The sequence below is a fragment of the Myxocyprinus asiaticus genome, chromosome 4 (genome assembly GCF_019703515.2).
Source record: "Myxocyprinus asiaticus isolate MX2 ecotype Aquarium Trade chromosome 4, UBuf_Myxa_2, whole genome shotgun sequence".
NCBI classification, from domain to species: domain Eukaryota; kingdom Metazoa; phylum Chordata; class Actinopteri; order Cypriniformes; family Catostomidae; genus Myxocyprinus; species Myxocyprinus asiaticus.
In genome coordinates this window covers 28665557-28687500 of record NC_059347.1, presented here as the reverse complement: position 1 = coordinate 28687500, position 21944 = coordinate 28665557, and the positions used below count along the sequence as shown (strand labels likewise).

At 39.4% G+C, this 21944-nt stretch overlaps 1 protein-coding gene and 1 long non-coding RNA gene across 2 annotated transcripts; one reads left to right on the top strand and one right to left on the bottom strand.

Annotated features, from left to right (window-relative positions):
* Positions 1–275: 275 nt before the first annotated feature.
* Positions 276–13661, bottom strand: LOC127436572 (uncharacterized). The gene is made up of 4 exons (XR_007896438.1): positions 13517–13661; positions 2433–2513; positions 560–635; positions 276–414 (listed from the first exon to the last, which is right to left on the bottom strand). It is a non-coding gene; the product is annotated as an uncharacterized LOC127436572 (long non-coding RNA).
* Positions 13090–21864, top strand: LOC127436536 (GTPase Era, mitochondrial-like). Its single transcript, XM_051690807.1, has 11 exons — positions 13090–13322; positions 13549–13707; positions 13858–13985; positions 14575–14652; positions 14741–14787; positions 15018–15079; positions 15229–15341; positions 15624–15929; positions 17164–17313; positions 20595–20675; positions 21010–21864. The coding sequence occupies exons 1-11, from the start codon at positions 13217–13219 to the stop codon at positions 21130–21132; spliced, it is 1353 nt and encodes a 450-aa protein (XP_051546767.1). The 5' UTR covers positions 13090–13216; the 3' UTR covers positions 21133–21864.
* The last annotated feature ends 80 nt before the right edge of the window (positions 21865–21944 follow it).

Sequence of the window (21944 nt, the reverse complement as noted above, 5' to 3'; positions counted from 1 at the left end):
GCAAACTCTTTTTGATAACTACACACATGGATACATATATTGAGCTGAATAATGTTTTTGTGACTTGTTTTATGAAGTGTGATTGATCCACAATCTCTTCGAGATTGTAACTATTTAATTTCATCATAATTATCTTACAGTCAGTTTTATTAATTGTCTCCCAAACAGACTTATGTTGACTTATGGCAGTGTTAATTTTTTCATTGCTGTAGTTAGTAATGTCATTGATGTTTCAAAACAAATTCTGGACAGAAATATTCAAGTTATTTGAGAGTTTGGAGAGGAGAATCATGCTGAAACTAGACCAAATCCAGGGTAACATCACAGCAGCGGTCGGAACAATGTAGCAGTCAATGAGCCAGCCAAGCACCTCTGTCTCTGATCTTACAGAGCTGCTAGAGGAGCCTTGTAAGACTGTGGAGGAATTAGAAGGGCTGTGTAATAAGCTGAAAGATTCTGACTTTCGAAAGAAGATGGTATGTGCCATATAACAAGCAACATTACTAGTCATTGTTAACCTGTAATAATTTAAAAACCATTTACTCTTGTGTTTAATTACCGATTGTTGTTGTTTGTAGATTCGTTATCTGTGTCTTCAGAGTGGAGGCAGCTTGGCAGGTGGAATTAGGAGGATGCTGAAAAAAATGTGAGATAACTCCTTATGGGGACGGTACAGTTACAAAGGGAGAAAGGGAAAACTTACATTTAGCACCTCCTAATCAATGATGTCATCATACGGAAGTTTAAAAACTTGCCACTAATGACTAATAATGTGTCTGTGTCAATCCCCAAGATCTCAAAAATTATTTGAAATGTAAATAGGTAAACATTGTAAAAGTTGTTAGTTCTCAGTACATAAATATTCATAGCAGTTAATGGTCTATTTTGAAAACAAGATTCATGTTTGATGCTTTTGGAATAGAACTTTCTACATCTGAGTTCTAGTTTTAATAACTGTGATCTCTGTATTGAATCAATGTGCCTGCAGTAAGGCATACCCACACCAAAAATCCCAGAGTGTGGAGGAAATGATTGCTGTGAACCTAAAACATGCCCCAGATCATGCAAAAACAGCTAATCAGGTGAGTGCATTATGGATGGATGGATGGATTGATGGATGGCAAAACACTGTACATATATTATAGTCTATAAAATGGTTAATATGGAATACTAATCAAACAACAGTTCTTGCATTCACAGGCAGACAGTACAAACAACATTTTATATCAGTAAACATTTAGTGGAGACTGCACTAAGAGGTCTACTTTTTACACAATATATTATAATTTGTACCTGTATGTCGTTATTATAGCTTTGGGTCATGCTTCGCAAATTTATCCACTTTGATCCGGATGATCAAACGTGTAATGGAGTTCCAAATGTAGCGCGTAATTAACAAAACATTACTTTCGCTTTATGCTGCAGACAATAATATCAAAATGATATCAAAGATCATAATAAAAACAATCAATATATGTCATAAGACAACTTACATTACTTGATGTCACAGTAAAACATAGAGGGTATTTTTCGTATGCTGAGTACATGATCTCTATAGCTGTATCTGAGATGCGTGTGACAAACTCGCCATGGGAGCTACTTTATGAGTTACATTATGAGCTCATGAGATCGAGCAGTATGATGTTTGCATTTACACTTATACACAATGGGTAACAACTGTCCAAATTTACCCACTTTAACGTTTGAGTGAACTGTTCACACCAATAATGATGACATAAACAAGTACAAATTAAAATATTAGATTAAAAAAGACTTGAGAGCATGCTTTCAGTTTTAACGCAGAATTTTGTCTCCCTCACATTTAAAAAGATTGTTAGGGCTTTTATTGCAAGACAACATTTTAGACATATCAAATCATGACACTACTGAATGTGTTCATTTCGTTGTTTTAGGTTAGAAGCCAACGGGAGGAATTGCCATCGGAATAACCCCACAGCTGACAACCAGACACACACACACACACACAGAGAGAGAGAGAGAGAGAGAGAGCACAGCACCTTTACAATTGTTCAAAATAAAATAAATGTACTTTGTTCCTTACAATTTCTCACGTGTCTGTTTTCTTTGGTTAGCCGAGAAGTAAAATAAAATGTCGTTCAAAGGACTGAATGTCCCAGCTAACAAAAAAGGTCCTCAGAACGTCCCCTAAATGTCCTGAAGGGACATCCTGTGAACGGCAAGAGGACCCTACACATGGACGTTCGTAGAGGCCATTTAGGGGACGTTCTGAGGACCTTTTTTTTGTTAGCTGGGAATAAATAAAACTACAGCCTGGCTATAATCATTATAGTACACAAACAATTATTAAGCGGCAAGTTAGTAGAGGAGGACAGGAATATGGGGGGTCTTATTTTCACATGAAAAACAAGTGAAAATAAAGCCTGAGATTTATCCAAACTTAGACAACGTACCCTAATCGTCATCTTGCCGGAAGTCGTCTTCTTCATTTATTGTTTTGCAGAGGGGCGCAATCGGAGTGTGCATACTGTCACCTACCGGATCATAGAGCATCGAACACGTGTATCAAATGACAAGGTGGAATAAGAATTTTTTTATAAATAAAAAAAAATAGTAATAAATACAAATGTATACTGATTGTCAGTTCTAAAAATGAGCAAAGCCCTGTACTACATGTGAGAATCAGAATCCCACAAGAAACCTTATCCACACCATTAGGGATAGTCAGGGTTGGGGAGTAATGAAATACATGTAACAGGATTACTTATTTAAAATACAAAATATAAGTAACTGTATTCCACTACAGTTACAATTTAAATAATTGGTAATTAGAATACAGTTACATTCAGTAAGTATTTTGATTACTGAAGAGATTACTTTGCATTTTATTGTCATTTGTTTCATTTAATATTTAGTCCTTTCAGATGGAAAACATTTATACATATAAATGATGCGATCCAAAGTGCATTTGAACAGCAGTGAAACACTTTCTTATGATGTGTTACATTCATACGAGCAGACAGAGAAGTACGTTTAAAGTAAGTTTGGAGCAGAAGAAATAGAAATAAACCTTGTGTAAATTGTCAGCTTCACGCTAAGCTAAAATGCTATTTCTAGCCATTTAACATGCACATGTTACCAGGCACAATCATATTTTTTATCAAGAAAATTCACGTTGGATCATAATTTCTTTTTTTTCTAGTAAGATCTTTGATATTAGGGCAAAAATTTAACTTTTGATAATAATTTTTGTATTGTTTTCCTGTAGAAATATCTAAAAATCCTTAAAAGATCAATTTGATTGATCTTGTTTTAGAAACATAAGATATTTAGGTTTTTCAGAGAATGTATTTTTAACATGTGTATTTTGTCTTACTGTACTGGCAGAGTTTTTATAGTCAAAACAAGTGAAAAAATCTGCCAGTGCTGAAGAAGTAATCCAAAGTATTTAGATTACATTACTGACCTTGAGTAATCTAACAAAATACGTTACAAATTACATTTTACAGCATGTATTCTGTAATCTGTAGTGGAATACATTTCAAAAGTAACCAAAAGTAACCATCCCAACCCTGGGGATAGTTCACCCAAAAAAGAAAATTGTTTCATCATTTACTAACAGTGATGCCATCCCAGATGTGTATGACTTTCTGTCTTTTGCAGAACACAAATGAAGATTTTTAGAAGAATATTTCAGCTCTGTGGGTCCAAACAATACAAGTGAATGGTGGCCAGAACTCTGTATCTCCAAAAAGGACATAATGGCAGCATAAAAGTAATCCAAAAGACTCCAGTGGTTGCCCCTTTAAAACATAGTAAACATTCTCTGAAACACTGTGCTTATCAGGCTAACAATATTTCCCTCTTGCTATTCTTACAATAATTAATACTAATCACAGAAAGGCATTTGAATTGCATGAAGAAATTAAGAAATATTTATTTTTTAATTTTTCACAAGTCTTTCTTATAACAGACTTCACTTGACCCTTCCTCAGGTGAACACAAGCATCTGTCATTTCATTGCCTAGCATATATGTGCAAGCAAGCACCCAACAGAAATTATTTTTTCAAAAGAATCACTCTTAATCATTGCATCATTTTGTATGAAAGCTCCCTAAATTCCTTTTTTTTTTTTTTTTTTCAGTAGAGCCAAACAAGACATTATATTTCTAAATTAAACTCTAAGGGATGCATAGGCTTATGTATATTTATACCCTGCTACTATGAAACTTCATGAGATTGACAGTGTGTACATTTCATCATGTATAATTTGAACAGAGATCCTGTAATCTCTAAAAACTCTGAAGCTGCTGTCAAAATAGTTTTCATCTCAGTGGATCTACTTTGTAGCATTGTAGTTATATTTATGATATTGATGATATGGCCAATAATTTTTCACCACTAACAGTTTCTCTGTTACAGAAGACTGATGGTTGCACTGCAGTGACATTAGAGCCTGTGACTCCATCCCACACAAACCCTGTCAAAATATTTCTCCTGTCATTTTTATTCCCACATGCCCGCAATGCCTCCACTCATGAAACTTTCTGTATATTTTTGTACGTCCTATGCTTTCAATTGTACTTGACATCCTCCATACGCTGCACTATGGAAACCTTCACAATTAACAGAGTAGAGCCCATCAGTCACTTGACATTTATAATGCTCCAGTCCCCCACATTTTGCAAATCTCATTTTCCATTTGCACACTACTGCCATGTCCTTTGTATGCTGACACCTAAAACCTATGCATAGGGGGAATAAATTCATCAAATGGATAACTAATAGTTGTACTTTGTCAGGAAGACATTCCTCAAACTGAATTAAAACACTCAGACTATCTTGTCATTGTCTTTCCTTTTAGCGGAACAGACACTTAACAGTCTTCCTTAAAGTTGTACAGATGCGTAGCACTAACACTCCTTGCTTCAAATCAATGGTATTTAAAAATAAATAAATAAATAAATACCCTAAGTAATAAACTTTGGCATGTCATTTGTCCTGCACAGTCAATGCTATGGACATGAACAATACCAAATCATATGGCTTGCTATTACTTCTCTAAAAGATCAGACTTGCATGCATTACATATTTTGACAGATGGACGATAAAACCAGCTTAATCACACAGGAAATCGACATGTTGCTTTTGAATATTCATGAGTGCTGCTATCAACCCTATTCAGCTTAATTACTGACAAGCGCTACCCCCGATCAGACATTTTTGCATAAATTCAAATGTAAAAACATTCCCACTTAGCGCTACTGATACAGATTCTAGTCCTATGTACTACATGTACAATGGTGAGCGTGATTCGGAGGTTGCATTTTCACTCAAATATTGAATTTTTCCTCCACTGATGGTTAGGTTTAGGGTTTGGGTTAAGAGGTAGAGTTAATAAAATATGCATTCCTGTTGACTGTGTATTACATCATTAACAACTAAAAATACAACTTACTTTTGGCACCACTCTGTGGACATTTCGCCCAAAAATTGTTCCCAAACACTCAAGAACACTTCCAGCTTCAGTCACTGGGGGGTCGGGGGTTGGGAGGACAACCGATTTCAGCAGCGAAACTTTGACCTACTGTTGCCCATTTCACAGTTTGATCAGTCTGATAAAACAGGCAAAAAATACCATCGATTTACACTGGTGTGGTTATTTACTGGAGGGGTTTGAAACATACTGTATGTTGAGACTACTGCTTCTTTTGACTTCGGCCAGTAAGTAACCCCCTAGAAACCATGCAGAACACCCTGGCAACTGCATAGCAATGTGCTAAAAATGACCCAGAACAGCTTAGCAACCACATAGCAATGTCCTGGCAACCACCCTCAACACTCTAGCATCATGGCAGCAAGTTTTGCATGGGCAAGCACCACTCACATTTTCTTGAGAAAATCTAAACATCTATTCTGAAAATGGCAGCCAATTAATAAATAATTAACGTCAAGTCAATCAGTTAACACGACTTAAAAATGGTATCAAAAGTTCCAACGTCAAAAATGTAATCTGTTTATATATATATATATATATATATATATATATATATATATATATATATGTATATTGTTTTTTTTTTCATTTAATAATTTTTTTAATGACATTTTAAATCCAAGTGGCTGGAGAACAAAAAAAAAAAAAAAAAAAAACATCTGATTTTATGCCTTCCTCTCAACCAATAGAATTTTCTTCCTTGCTCCACTTTTCATGGCTATATCATCATCTATAAAGCTTTTTAAACACTTTATGAAAGATTCTTTAAGCAGCAATACCATGAAACCACATTTGTGGGGCTATTCATACTGCACTAAATAAACTATTGTATAGGGAGAATAAAGAAAAATGTATGCTTTTACACTGATTGTATGCCACCCGTCTGTACCTAATGTACATCCTCTCAGAAACAAACTGTGGTCATCATGATTATCATTACTAGGGCATTGTGTGATTCATAGCATGCAGAACTACGTGTTTATCAAGACTAATTCATCTAATCTCTGCCACAGAGAAAGAAGAAAATGCTGGATGAGAGCAAGTCATTCTACATGCCTTAAGATCATATCAGGGTCAAAAGATTAACTCAAAAAGAAAAGCCATTATGTGCAAGGGAATAACATAACTGAAGCTTGGTGCTGATTTAAGACCTAGCTTTTAATGTCTGTCTTCTGATTTTTCCCCTTGGAATTATTAAGGTTATGATGGCTGATCTTTGGACTCAAGATGGCGCCGAGTATTGCTGCTGCGTTGTGAGCTCCGACACAACATGGTAGTGTTTTGTTTGTTTTGTTCACAATTCTTATGTTTTTTGTCTTGGATGTTGTCTGCCTTATTGTCTATGACAGACAAACACTTTTGGACATTGGTTCAGCAATTTCACACAGTAAACCGGACTTCAAATTCCTCAATGCTGACCCGCTGTTTACAAACACGCAAGCGGAGCCCTTTGTCTGGGCAGCCCGGACGCGGAAACGCAGGAGGGAAAGGGAAAACAGAGCCGGCGTTCTCATCAGAGTAAGACGCCGCGCAAATCGACCCCCGCTACCCACTACTCTACTGGCAAATGTTCAGTCTCTGGATAACAAGGTCTGCGAGCTGAAAGCGCGGATCTCTTTCCAACGAGATACAAGGGACTGCTGCATTATCTGCCTTACGGAAACTTGGATGTCTGCTGAGATTCCAGACTCAGCCATTGAACCCGCGGGGTTCTCCGTGCACCGAGCGGACAGAGCGAAAGACCTCTCAGGTAAAAGCAGAGGTGGTGGTGTATGTTTTATGATCAACAAATCCTGGTGTGATCAGAGGAATGTACATTCTATCAAGTCTTTCTGCTCTCCTGATGTGGAATTTCTCATGCTTCTGTGTCGACCATTCTGGCTACCGAGGGAATTCACAGCGGTCATTATCACTGCTGCGTACATCCTGCCACAAGCCGACACAGACCGGGCATTCAAGGAACTGTATGGGAGTATAAGTGAGCAGGAAATCATGCACTCTGAGGCCACGTTCATTGTGACCGAGGACTTTAATAAAGCCAGTTTCAAATCAGTCGCACCAAAATACCACCAGCACATTAGTTTCAACACACGAGGGGACTGGGTTTTGGACCATTGCTACTCTCCCTTCCGGGATGGCTACAAATCCCTCCCCCGCCCACCATTTGGCAAATCAGACCACTCTTCGATTCTGCTTCTGCCCGCTTACAGGCAGAAACTAAAACAGGAAGCACCCACCCTCAGAAAGATCCAGTGTTGGTCGGACCAATCAGACTCTACGCTACAGGACTGTTTTGATCACACGGACTGGGAGATGTTCTCTGATGACGACATCGAGCTTTACGCTGATAGCGTAATGTGTTTTATCAGAAAGTGCTTGGAGGACGTCATTCCGACCAGAACAACACAGATCTATCCGAATCAGAAGCCATGGATAAATAGCGATGTTCGCACGGCACTTAATGCGCGGACCTCCGCTTTCAATTCCAGGAATGTGGAGGAGCATAAACAAGCCAGTTATGCCCTCCGAAAAACTATCAGAACAGCAAAACGCCAGTACAGGAATAAGACTGAAGGACAGTTTAAGAGCACCAACTCTAGAAGCATGTGGCAGGGAATTAACATCATCACGGACTTTAAAGGGAATAAAAACACCGCTGCCTCTCTCCCGGATGAGCTAAATACTTTTTATGCTCGTTTTTAGAGGGAAATAACTCCGCCCTCGCGGAGAATGCTCTCGCGGCCGAAGCTACAGAGGTTAGTTCACTCTCCGTCTCTGTAGCGGATGTAACCTGATCCTTCCGACGGGTGAATATCCGCAAAGCCGCGGGCCCAGACGACATTCCGGGCCATGTCATCAGAGCATGCGTGAACCAGCTGGCTGGTGTTTTTAAGGACATTTTCAACCTTTCCCTCTCTTTGTCTGTAGTCCCCACATGCTTTAAAACATCCACCATTGTGCCTGTTCCAAAGCAATCAAAAATAACTTGCTTAAATGACTGGCGTCCTGTTGCTCTGACCCCCATCATCAGCAAATGCTTTGAGAGACTAATCAGAGATTACATCTGCTCTGTGCTGCCTCTCTCTCTAGACCCATTGCAGTTTGCTTACCACAACAACCGCTCCACTGATGATGCCATTGCATCTACAATACACACTGCTCTCTCCCACTTGGAAAAAAGAACACTTATGTGAGAATGCTGTTTATAGACTACAGCTCAGCATTCAACACCATAGTGCCCTCCAAGCTAGATGAGAAACTGCGGGCTCTGGGCTTAAACAGCTCGCTGTGCAGCTGGATCCTGGACTTCCTGTCAAGCAGATGCCAAGTGGTTAGAATAGGCAGCAACATCTCCTCATCACTGACCCTCAACACTGGAGCCCCACAGGGCTGTGTTCTCAGCCCACTCTTGTATTCCTTGTACACACATGACTGTGTGGCAACACATAGCTCCAATGCCATCATTAAGTTTGCTGATGACACGACGGTGGTAGGTCTGATCACTGACAATGATGAAACAGCCTACAGAGAGGAGGTGCACACTCTGACACACTGGTGTCAGGAGCACAACCTCTCCCTCAGTGTCAGTCAGACAAAGAGCTTGTGGTGGACTTCAGAAGAAAAGACAGAGAACACAGTCCCATCACCATCAATGGAGCACCAGTGGAGAGAGTCAGCAGCTTCAAGTTCCTCAGTGTCCACATCACTGAGGAACTCACATTATCCATCCACACTGAAGTCGTTGTGAAGAAGGCTCATCAGCGCCTCTTCTTCCTGAGACGGCTGAGGAAGTTTGGAATGAACCGCCACATCCTCACACGGTTCTACACCTGCACTGTAGAGAGCATCCTGACTGGCTGCATCTCCGCCTGGTACGGCAATAGCACAGCCCACAAACGCAAAGCACTGCAAAGGGTGGTGTGAACTGCCAGACACATCATCGGAGGTGAGCTTCCCTCCCTCCAGGACATATACACCAGGCGGTGTGTGAAAAAAGCTCGGAGGATCATCAGAGACTCCAGCCTCCCGAGCCATGGGCTGTTCTCACTGTTACCATCAGGTAGGAGGTATCGCAGCATCAGGACCCACACCAGCCGACTCCATGATAGCTTCTTCCCCCAAGCAATCAGACTTTTGAACTCTTGATCTCCCACGATCAAAATACATCAGCACTGCACTTTATTACCCTTACTTTATTACCCATACTCTTATATCTCACACCGGACTGTCATAAATTATATTATTATTATATTTATTCTCTCTTAACAACTTACTTTCTACTGACAGCCTGAATGTCAATACAGTACAATACAACCTACTGTACATTCTATATATACTACTATATATACCTTTTTTATTTTTATTGAATAATGTGTATCTATATTGTGTGTATTGTATACTGTACAGTGTATGTTATTATTTGTATATTGTTGAGTGTAATTATGTGTATATCAAATGTTTAAATTGTGTTGTGTTAATCTGATGTTATTGTAAATTGGTATATGTCTCATCACTGTCACGACTGCTATGTTGATCGGAACTGCACCCAAGAATTTCACACACCATTGCACTTGTGTATATGGCTGTGTGACAATAAAAGTGATTTTATTTTATTTTATTTGATCCCAGATCAGTACGAAAACTCATTTTGCACCCAGAGAGCCTCGGGCAGCTAAAGGGGAAGTGCTCAGCAGTGGGCTTCATCACACAATAATACAGCGTTAATGACGCAGAATGGTGTCTTTCTTTGGCCCTGAGAGATGTTAAGACAGGATGTTTAGAAATGGTGGTGCTAACTGCACTTTTTAAACTCAAGTCTGGCGTGATTGAAGATATCAAAGGAGATGCATTATTGATCCACTTTACAGACAAGTTGTATTGGTTGCAAAATCTTGATAGAGTATGACTTGTTCCCCTTGTCTAACTCACTCTGTCCTTCTCTCTCTATCTCTCAATCATGCTGCAATCAGAATCAGGGATGGAAAATATGTCCTCTGGGTGCTTTTTAAAAGAATCCTCCCAAAAGCATTTTCACGAGGATGTGACCAAGGATGCCGCAGCTGTGTGGCTTTGTGTGGCATGCTGCAATCATGTGTAATGGCTGAGCAAGAGGGAGCTGTGTTTCTGCCTGAGCAACAGTCATCTACCCAAGGGCATAGATCTGGCTTGAACATTGGGGTTTCCCCCTTGGAATCTACCCCCCTGCATCTACCCAGCATGGCTCAGCTAGCTCCTGTCACATGCCTGTCTTATATTTAACTCCTCAGCTTTGTTATTCCTCCTTGCCCGCAGAAAGGTCGAAATGTTGTGCTGTAACTGCGGAACATTTCTATCTTAGCGTGTGTGTGCAGAAGACAAGGAGAGAGCTGCTGATATATTTGACTTGGCAGCAGTTATTCAACACCCACTGCTCCTAAACAATTATGACACAAGCACCAAAAACAATCCTGGGACAATGCTGTCATTTTATGCTGATCTGAGCCCAGCCTCCTAATTCGGACTTCTAACCCCGATCTTTGTGAGTTAAAAACCCATGGCTGAGCACAGATCAACATAGCAGCACAAAGTTCGCTAAACCACAGAAACTATAAGAGATTTGTTATTTAAGTCAACTTCTCTCATTTCATTAGGAGAAATTGTTTGTGCTGTTTCCTTTCCTTTTGTTAAGACGATACAATTGCTGCTTGCATATGCATGTCCTTGTGTTGCAGAAGTTATTTTCTGAATAAAAACCAAAAAGTTAAAGGATCAATATTCATGCTGTAAATCTGAATGACAGCTGTGAAAATGAAAGAGCATTCTTAGAATTTAGAGATAAATTACCAGGATTCAATTTCCAGGAAGTGGAAGACACATAATATGACGCAGACGCTGTGCAGAAAAGGTCATCTCACAAATGCTCATGCCAAAAAGGAGACTTGTGAGTGAGAGTTCTGCAAACACCACCAAGAGGGTGATAAAAAGAAGCTATTATTCAAAAAGAACCATGTGAAAGCACATCTACGGTTTGATGATAACCATAATAGTGCGCTAGTAATGATGTGGGAAAGGATTCTGTGGAGAGATCAGACCAAGAAAGAGCTGTTTAGTCAGAATTATAAGCAATATGTGTGGTGCATACAGTAACTGGACTAGTTTTTGATGGGAGATGGAAAAACACATCTGTACTCTCTAATTCTTCTATCTGAGGGGATAAAAACAAAATGAAGACCTCATCAGATCCTGTTAGGGATCATAACATACTCAGCTGTCTGATTCTGAAAGTCTACTATTACCACAAAACTACAAACAGTAACTTGGACTCAGTAGGCCTTTCTTTTTCAAACTAGACTGTGAGAAAATTAACAGAGGACAGAGGATTAAGTTAACAGAAGAATTTAATACTGATATGGGATATGGTTAAAGGGAATCTGCACCCATTCCATTTGACACAGTAAAACCTTTTTTTTTTTTGTCTTTTTTTTAAAGCAAAATAAATAGGTGTACCATCTTTTAAAACAGAGGAGAAAATCCATTCCATATCTTTTGGTATTGACATCAAATACTACACATCCAGTCAAACTCTAATGGCTGTTGTTTGTGTTTACAAAATTATCAATTTTCTTAATCAGCCTAAGTTAATAATTTTGCATTGGTATGGTAGTATCCCATTCCAAACTACAGTAGAAATAGTAAGAGTATAGGAGTATGCCATTCCAAGCTCAGCCACTCTTTTCCAATAGATTCCAGAAAACAGCTTTACCAATGTTTGATTTTAAGGACATGTTTGATAAACCACTTTGGTACTGTGTTGAGTCAGCACTTGATGTACAATGCAAAATCTGGGTCCTCCTGAAGCAAAACCATTTAAAAGGGATAGTTCGCCCAAAAATAAAAATTCTCTCATGATCATTAACTCACCATCATGCCATCCCAGATGTGTATGACTTTCTTTCTTCTTCAGAACATAAATTAAGATTTTTAGAAGAATATTTCAGCTCTGTAGGTCCATACAATGCAAGTGAATAGTGACCAGAACTTTGAAGCTCGAAAAAGCACATAAAGGCAGCATAAAAGTAATCCATACGACTCCAGTGGTTAAGTCCATGTCTTCGGAAGTGATATGATTGGAATGGGTGAGACACAGATCAATATTTAAGTCCTCTTTTACTATCAATCTCCACTTTTGACTAGTCCCAACCAGTAGGTGGCGATATGCATGAACAATGCGAATCGTCAAAATACAAGGAAAAAAGGACTTAAATATTGATTTGTTTCTCACCCACAGCTATCATATAACTTCTGAAGACATGGATTTAACCACTGGAGTCGTATGGATCACTTTTATGCTGCCTTTATGTGCTTATTGGAGCTTCTGAGTTCTGGTCACCATTCATTTGAATTGTAGGGACCAACAGAGCTGAAATATTCTTCTAAACATCTTCATTTGTGTTCTTCAGAACAATGAAAGTCATACACATCTGGGATGGAATGAGAGTGAGTAAATTAAAGAATTTTTATTTTTGAGTGAACTATTCCTTTAAGAAGCACTTGTTATCATGGCTCCAGATCATAGTGGCGCCTGACCAGTAGACGGCAGTAAGATATAAATTCTAGACGGATCACTACAACGCACTTCTAGACTGAAGCAACATGTCTGCGCCCTGTACACATGCGTAAACAAACATGGAGAGAGAAGTAACCTTGTTCAAGGAATAACCTAACCGAAAGGCTTTAAAACTGACCTGTTATTCAGAGAAAATGACATTACGGCTTTGCAAGACGTTTTTACGGAGATCTCTGCGATTTTCGACCATCAGCAAACTGTCAGCAGCCCCAGAACATGCGCCACTGTATCTGCGCGCAGGTGTGTTGATCAACCATAATAAACAATGATAATAGATTAAAATCCATCACGTGTTTGTTGTCCATTAATCTCGTGTCTGCGTGCGGAACTTTGTCAATGCTGATGCATTTTATCAATTTCACCACAAGAAACCAAACTCTAATAATAAAATTCATAGTAAAATGAAAGAATGGATAATTGAAGCTTTTTGTTACCTATTCGCTTGTTGATTTCCTCTTGTTCATAGGTTGCTCCGTTTTTCGGCCTCAGGCATTAAGGAATGGTCTCACTCACTGGACTCCGGCCCGTTTGGTGTCTTCAGAAGCCTTTTTGGACATATTGCAGAAGGGGAGAGCTGTTGTGTCCGACGAGAGTCATCACCATGTCTCCGTCCCATCAGACAGTGGTAAAAATTACCCCAGCACATGTCAAAGCTTTTAGTTTGCTCTTTTAGTGATAAGATGTCGAAAGCAGAGCTCTTTTAATCGTATCTTCGTGGATGTTTACGATATTAGAGACAGGTCATTAAACTAAGTATGTGTGTGTTTGCTCTCAGGTCATCAATTTTCCTTATTGCTGAAGGATCCTGATCAACCTGAAAAGCCAAAATCTCTTAAAGTGGCAATAGTGGGTGCCCCGAATGCAGGGAAATCCACACTGACCAATCAGCTGCTGGGCAGAAAGGTGCTATTATGTGCAACAGAATAAATCACACATTGTTTATGATGTTATGTCTGTAGTCTAAACTGTTTAAAAATATTCTGTCATCATTTACTCACCCTCATGTTGTTCAGAACTTGTATTACTTTATTTCTCCCATGGTACACCAAAGGAGATGTGTAGCAGAATGTCTGAGCTGCTCTCTACCTTGCAATGAAAGTGAATGGGGACCAAAGGCGGCCAAGCTCCCAAAAGGACAAAAAGCACCATCAAAGCATCATAGAAGTAGTCCATACAACTAATGCACTATGTTCCAATTCTTCTGAAGCCATATGATAGCTCTGTGCGAGGAACAGACTGAAATTGAAGTTGTTATTATCTGAAAATGTTGCTTGAGAGCCATGGTCACCATTCACTTTCATTACATTAAAAAGAAGCAGCTTGGACAAAATGCTGTAGATAACGCATTTTGTGTTCCATGGAAGAAAGAATGTCATAAGAGTTTCAAAATACATGAAGATGAGTGATAACAGAATTGTGAGTTTTGGATGAATCGTTCGTTTTATACATAATGGATGAAGTAGTAAACATCGACCATCCCATTTTCTCACAGCTGTTTGCCGTGTCAGAGAAAGTGCACACAACGAGATCGCGTGCTGTTGGGGTTCTGACAGAGGATAACACACAAATTGTAAGCACCCCGGCACTAATGCTTAAATCCCAATACAAGTCTAGTCAGTTTTGAGAATGTCATGTCCGTTGTATCACATTTTTATTAGGTTCTGTTGGACACCCCTGGTCTCACTACCCTAATAAAGGCTAAAAGGTGAGTTTATAATTAAGTGATTTTTGATCATGTTGGTCTCTTGATTCTCCACTTTCTATTATCAGTCCTTGTAATATTTTGTAAAACTCTTTTTTTTTTTTGCCAGTTATTAATGTTTGACCTTTATATCCTTTGTACAGGAAAATTACCCCAACACAAGATACACTTTCTTGTTAATAGGCATCCACTCAGAAAATAAAAATGAATGTTTTGATATATTTGTTTAACAGACACCAGCTTGAGGAATCACTTTTGGTGGATCCCTTTGAGTCACTGCAAGAGGCTGATCTAGGTAGCTAAATCTTTGTATGTTTCTGTTAATAATAGATGGTGCAAAGTTAGCATTCACTTGTTTTTTGTTTTTTTTCGTGAAAGTAATATTTTCACATCATGCTATTATGACTGTGCTTCATCTCAGCCTTTTCTCCTGTACATTTGCAGTGGTGGTATTAGTTGACGTCTCTGATAAATGGACCCGAAATAAACTGGACTATGAGGTATTGAAGTGTCTGGCCCTCAATCCAGATGTCCCTGCCGTCCTTGTCCTTAATAAGGTACTGACTGTGTCACTGCGTATTGATCTGTCCCAGACAATTCAACCATGGGATTACTTTGCACAGAAAATAACAATCTTTTCTTTGGATCCCAACTTTTATGTGACTGATAAGAGTCTGTATTGCTGCTGTTACTACTACAGAAATGAATTTCAATATCATATTCAATTAATTATTGCAGTATGTACAGCTGATGCTCTTAGAGTGGCTTGCAAGGCATTTATGATACAAAAGAGAACTCCTAAGAGATTATGAAGGAAAACATGGATTCTTCGCATACAGGTGGACCTACTGAAGAACAAAATGCTGCTGCTCGACATCACCGCACAGCTGACGGAGGGGGTAGTTAATGGAGAGAAGATCAGGATTCGGAGTGCGGTGAAACCGTGCCGGAGATTAGCAGCCAAACCCCACAGCAGCCACAGCAAAGAACTGAATTCTGAGAGTGCAGAAGAAAAGTCTCTGGAGAGTAAAGACAGACTGAGCAGAGAGCAGCTGAAGGCTTTGAAGCGCTGCAGCGGGTGGCCACATTTTAAGGACGTGTTCATGCTAAGTGCTATCAACAGAGAATATGTGGAAACGTTAAAGGTTAGAAATCACATCCGAGATTTGGCGGATGACAAGTCATTAGTAGTTAAAGCCGAAGTGTGTAGTTTCTGTGCCACCGTCTGTTGTTGATCGAACAATCAAATGGTCCCGCTCCCAACTCAAATCATTGTTTGAGTCAATGCTGTTGTGTCAGGCTGGACGGGTCACTCAAAACAAACAGGATTTTTTAAAGTAGCACAGAGACAGTGTTTACAGTTTGAGAAAATTGACCAACAAATGGCTTGTTTACAATTGTCTCTGCATATTAAGCTGGAATGAGAGGAAGTATTTTAACAGGAAAAAGTTACACCCTTCAGCTTTAAACAGAGACAATCCTTCCAGAACTTTTTACCAATAGCCTATTTAAAAACAACACTCAGTTTCTCTCTTTAGAATTTGTTCCTTAGCTGAATGCAGATTATACAATACAAACAAGGCTTCTTTATTTTTAGGAAAGTCTAAAAGAGACCATTTCTCATTTCAAATACTTTCTAAAAGTTACATTTACATGGATTAAGTGTATAGACCTTATTCATGCTAGCACCATCTTTAGTTTTTAGTGGAAATGACAACGAGGCTGTGAGGGACAGACTTACCATCTCTTCAATGGCACGTATGGTATAAAGCTGTATAAAGCTCCTAGATCACATCTGATTTTCCACACCTCATGTTGTCTGGAGTTCTTTGAATACTGAATGTTCTTGGACAGATATTTGATCAATGTTTTGTCGATGGAAGTCTATCCCTCACAGCCTCGTTGTCATTCCCATTAAAAATCAAAGATGGTGCTAGCGGGAATAAGGTCTATAGTAGCCAGAAAACTTTATGGAAGTGGACATGTCCTGTGGTGTGATATGTTATACTCCATCTTTATACAGCATTTTGCTAATTCTTTTATAAATGATTATAATGAGCTTATATTAACGATGGTTGACACTTCGTTGAATAGTACTTTAAAAAATGTATTTGCCACACCACAGGACCTTTAAAAAGTAATTATTGAGGGCAAAACCTTTATTAAAAATAGTTAATGACCTAAAATATATACTTTGCCTGTACATATTAACCTAAAATCTTGGTTTATTAATTGTTATTCTTTTTAATTTTTTTGTATTTTGTATTTATTTATTATGCGTTACTATACAAAAATTACAACTACCAATTATATTTATAATGAAAGACTAGAGCTCTAATCTCAAACATCATCAGCCTGTGTTTGTACATTTGAAAACAGAGATACCTGATTGAGTGTGCAAAGCCTCGCCTGTGGCAGTACCACAGTGAAGTGCTTACAGATCAAACTCCTGAGGATGTGTGCATCAACACTATAAGAGAGAAACTTCTTGAGTATCTCCCTCAGGAGGTGCCGTACACGATGACCCAGGTAAGTCACAATAAATGTGCACTATGTCAATGTGCTGTTTTTTTTTTTTTTTTCTGTTTTTTTTTCCCTCCCAATTTGGAATGCCCAATTCCCAATGTGCTTTTTTTAAGTCCTTGTGGTTGTGTAGTGAATCGCCTCAGTCCGGGTGGCGGAGGACGAATCCCAGTTACCTCCGCATCTGAGACCGTCAACCCGTGCATCTTATCACGAGGCTTGTTGAGCGCGTTGCCATATAGCCTTAATTATGTTGACATAATAGCATACACAACATACTGTATATCATGAGGCACAGATGGTTTCTCAGGCTGTGGCACAGTGGTAGTGCACATGTTCACAACACACAAAGCAGTTGTGCTTGGGGAGACACAGGGTTGAATATGGCTTGTCATGTCCTGGTGCCATTCCCTTTTTCTCTCCCTTGAATTTTCTGTTTGCTCTTTACTATTTTGTATGATTATGATGTGACAGACAAAAGGCCATTAAATAAAAAATTGGAGTATCTCTTTAACTCCTAATATGGTTCCCATATATTCTATAGCTGTTTATACGCTGCTTGGCCAAAAAATGTAGCCATTTGGATATAAGGCAGTGTTATGATCTGGGGTTGCTTCAGTTGGTCAGGTCTAGGCTCAGCAATATTATGTGGCAATAAAATGAAGTCCGCTAACTACCTGAATGTACTGAATGACTAGGTTATCCCTAGGGGTGTAAATCGAACGTTTCATCATGATACGATCTTGTATCGATTCTCTTCTCCGATAACTGCAGATACTTCAAAGTCTGCCACGATACGATTTGATTCAGGGGCCTGCGTTCAATACTCCGATATTATGTGCCTATTTTACACAATCAATTAAAAAATGTTTGCCCTCAAATGCATCCAAAATATAATTTGATTATTTTATTCAGCTCTCTGTATCCACATTGGGACATCCACAACAAAATAAGGTACTTCAGATGTTGAAAAAAAGGTAAATAATATAAAAAAATAAAGTCTCACACAGAAGTGATCATCACTCGTTTGATGACAATTTTTCAGTTTAATCCAATTCAAAATACTTACATACCCATGACTTGTTTCCAACTGTCTTTGCTATTTGTGGATTTCTTGGCTACAACTTCCACAGTTGTAATGAAAAATTCTGTTACAGTTAACTGAGATAAATGTTAGTAAGGGTGTTAATGTGTGGATGTGTGACGTCTTATAACTGATGCTGGAGCTGAGCAGGTATTTCCCTTTCCCTCGTTAGTGCTGTTCAGAATGTCAGTGTTGTCAAGATGTTTCACATGGTTGAACTTCTCCATGGTACTTTAAAATAGCAAATTCTCATGTAAAATTCAAATGGGGTGAGCTGCTCTGCATTTGTCACAAGAGCTCACATTTGAAGGAGTGCCCGGTTGACGTGCTCGCACTGATCCTATCAATCGAGCTTGCATTTCGTGGGAAGCCTGGTTGACGCGTGTGCACGGATAGCAGATCACAACTTGGCTTCAAAGACCCTGCGCACATCCTTGTCCCACGTGAAAAGCGTATTTAGCGCTCAAAGTCAAATGAATGTAATAAGGGTGCTTCATCGGCTGACTTGAGAGTATTAAAATAAAGGTACATCTTAAAAAATTTATATATCGATATTTACGCGTTGTATTGATAACATTGGATCGTTCGTCATTGGATCGATGCATTGATCCAGATCTATGGATCGTTACACCCCTAGTTATCCCATCAATGGATTTTTCCTTCCCTGACAGCACGGGCATATTCCAGGATGACAATGCCAAGATTCATTGGGCTCAAATTGTGAAAGAGTGGTTCAGGGAACATGAGGAATCATTTTCACACATTAATTGGTTACCACAGAGTCCAGGCCTTAACCCCAAGTCTTTGGGATGTGCTGGAGAAGACATTATGGAGTGGTTCGACTCTCCCATCATCAATACAAGATCTCGGCCAAACGTTAATGCAGCTCTGGACGGAAATAAATGTTGTGACGTTGCTTAAGGTTGTTGAAACAATAACACGACGAATACAAGCCTGTGATGGTGGGGCGTGGTTGAGCGCCAGCTTGTGAATGGAGAGCGAAATCAGGAGATGAGAACGGTAAGGATCATCACCTGGCAATGATTGTCTCTAATAGACTGTTTGTCATTGCAGACAGAGTGGAGACGGGCTTTAAGAGTGAGCCGGATGCCAGTGAGGGGTAGAGAGTTACCTCACACAAACAGAAAAGACTGTGCTGAACTGTTTCTGCTGAAAAGCGTGATTGAGTGTTGCCGCTGCTACTCGTGTGTCCGGCCAAACCGTTGCAGGATGGCTTTTCTCAAGTCGGCGTACACCAGGAGGTTCTCCGCTGGTAACAGCTGTGCCAGGAGTTGGGCTTCCCCGGACAACAGTGGAGTTAACCAGACCGCCCACTGGGTGCTCGGCCATCCGCATGCCCCCGCCATCCGCTCAAAAAGCTCCAGGAAGGCCTCCGGATCGTCTTGGGGGCCCATCTTGACTAGCGGAACCTGGGGCAGTCAGGGGGCCCGGGGTCGTGGCGGCAGCAAGCTCCGGAATATCTGCCAGTCCTCCGCTTGGGCCTGGAGGAGCGCAATGAACCGCTGCTCCTGCTCGGTGTGCAGCTCGAGGAGGGCCTTATGTTGTGTCTGGTGGATGCTGGCGAGGGTCTTAACAACATCCTCCAGAGGTGAGGTATCCATGGCGGTGTTTTCCTCCCTTAAATCCCGGGTTTCGGCACCAATGTCACAGTTAGGGGAAAGGAGATGGTGAATCCAGCTCAAATGGTATGTTTATTTTAAACTCAAAATCATGCTTTTCAGCGGAAACAGTTCAGCACGGTCTCTTCTGTTTGTGTGAGGTAAATCTCTCCCTTCTCGCCCTCACTAGCGTCTGGCTCGCTCTTAAAACCCATCTCCACTCTCACTGCAATGACAAACAGCTGTTAGAGACAGTCATTGCCAGGTGATGATCCTTACCATTCTTATCTCCTGATCTCACTCTCCATTCACAAGCCAGAACTCAACCACGCCACCACCACCACCACAGCGCCGTAATCAAAGCTAAAGGCGGTCCAACGAAATATTAGAGTATGCAACTTTTTTTGGCAAGGTAGTGTATCTTTAAATTGTGTATTTAAAGTTTTGTTGATTCCCTTAACTAGTGCGAAGTCATCCATCAGAATTTTTCCATTACTCAAAATATTGAATTTGACCTTTTTGGGCCCTTAATTTCATGTTGTTGTTGTGTGTTTTTTTTTTTTTTCTCTATTTTTTTTTTGCAGCAAATTGAAATCTGGAAGGAGTGTGAGGATGGGGCACTCGACATATCAATCAAACTATATGTAAAGAAAGACAGTCATATGGTGAGCTTTTTTTATTCCTTATGTCATTTCTTAAAAGTCTTGGGTTTGAGCTGCACTTCAGTCCTTAAGGCTAAAGGCCAAAGTATACTTCTGCTGTCCACATGCGGCCCAGATTTTATTGACATGCATATGCCTGCTGTGCTAAAAGAGTATCACAAAGCAGTCGTAGTATACCAGAAAAACGTATATAAAAAAGTATACCCAGGCCTTATATTTTCTTCCTTTTTTTTTTTTGAGGAATAGTTTTTTTAATTAAAAAAATGGAACACTTCCTAACCAACTGCAACATTATTGAAATTCACTGTAAAGTGATTACCTTTGGTCTTTCTTACAGAAAATGGTTATTGGTCCTGGAGGTCAGTTAATAACCAGAATAAACCGGGAAGCTGGAATTGACCTAATGAACATTTTCTTGCGAGAGGTGCGTCTAAAAATATCTGCGAAGTTGAAGAAGTGAAGTTCAGAGCTCATATATCGTGGGTCAGAGTGAGATCCAAGCAGAGATGTACAGTATGTGGAAACATGCAAAGACTTTCTTAAGAGTGAAGCAGTGGAATTATGCTCAAAATATGATGAATTTACCACATTATATTATACAGTCTGATCTCAACAGATTATCCTCATTCCTGTAAAGTAACAGTGAAATTCAAGTTTATCAAACCTTTGACAAATTATATTGCTTTTCTGTATGATTTCAGCTACAGGACTAATGGTCAGTTTTATGCATAAGTTTGTATTATCACTCCTTCTGGCATCTACATATCATAATTCTTTTGTAAAAGTGTTTTTTGTATAATTATAAATGCTTCAATAAATCAGTAGTTCTTCAGTAATGAATAGTTATTATAGGACTTCTTGTAGCTGACCATAGTTTCACTTTCTCTTATTGGAAGGAAAGGACAGACTGACTTTGGTGTTATTGTCTCAAGTGGGGTTGGGCTGTTATCTGTGGTGGAGCCTTTCTGTAAAGCAGAATGTCTTCATGACATAGCAATACATTGACCTGAACTCGTTCTCTACTACAGCTCTACAAGTTATTCACTGCTGCTAAGTGGAAAATTTTTAAAACCCAATTAACTCATTTAATTAGTTGAATTAATTATTGCATCATAATTCAGTTATAAATGTGTATATTTTATTGATCATAACGCATAAAGCTGTTTTTCTTTTAAATAAAAAATTGAAATAATGTAGGCTATGTCTTGTTTTTCTCTTTTTAAATGTGGAAAAATCAGCTGCTCTTTAAAGTTTCACTGCCTAGAGGATTAG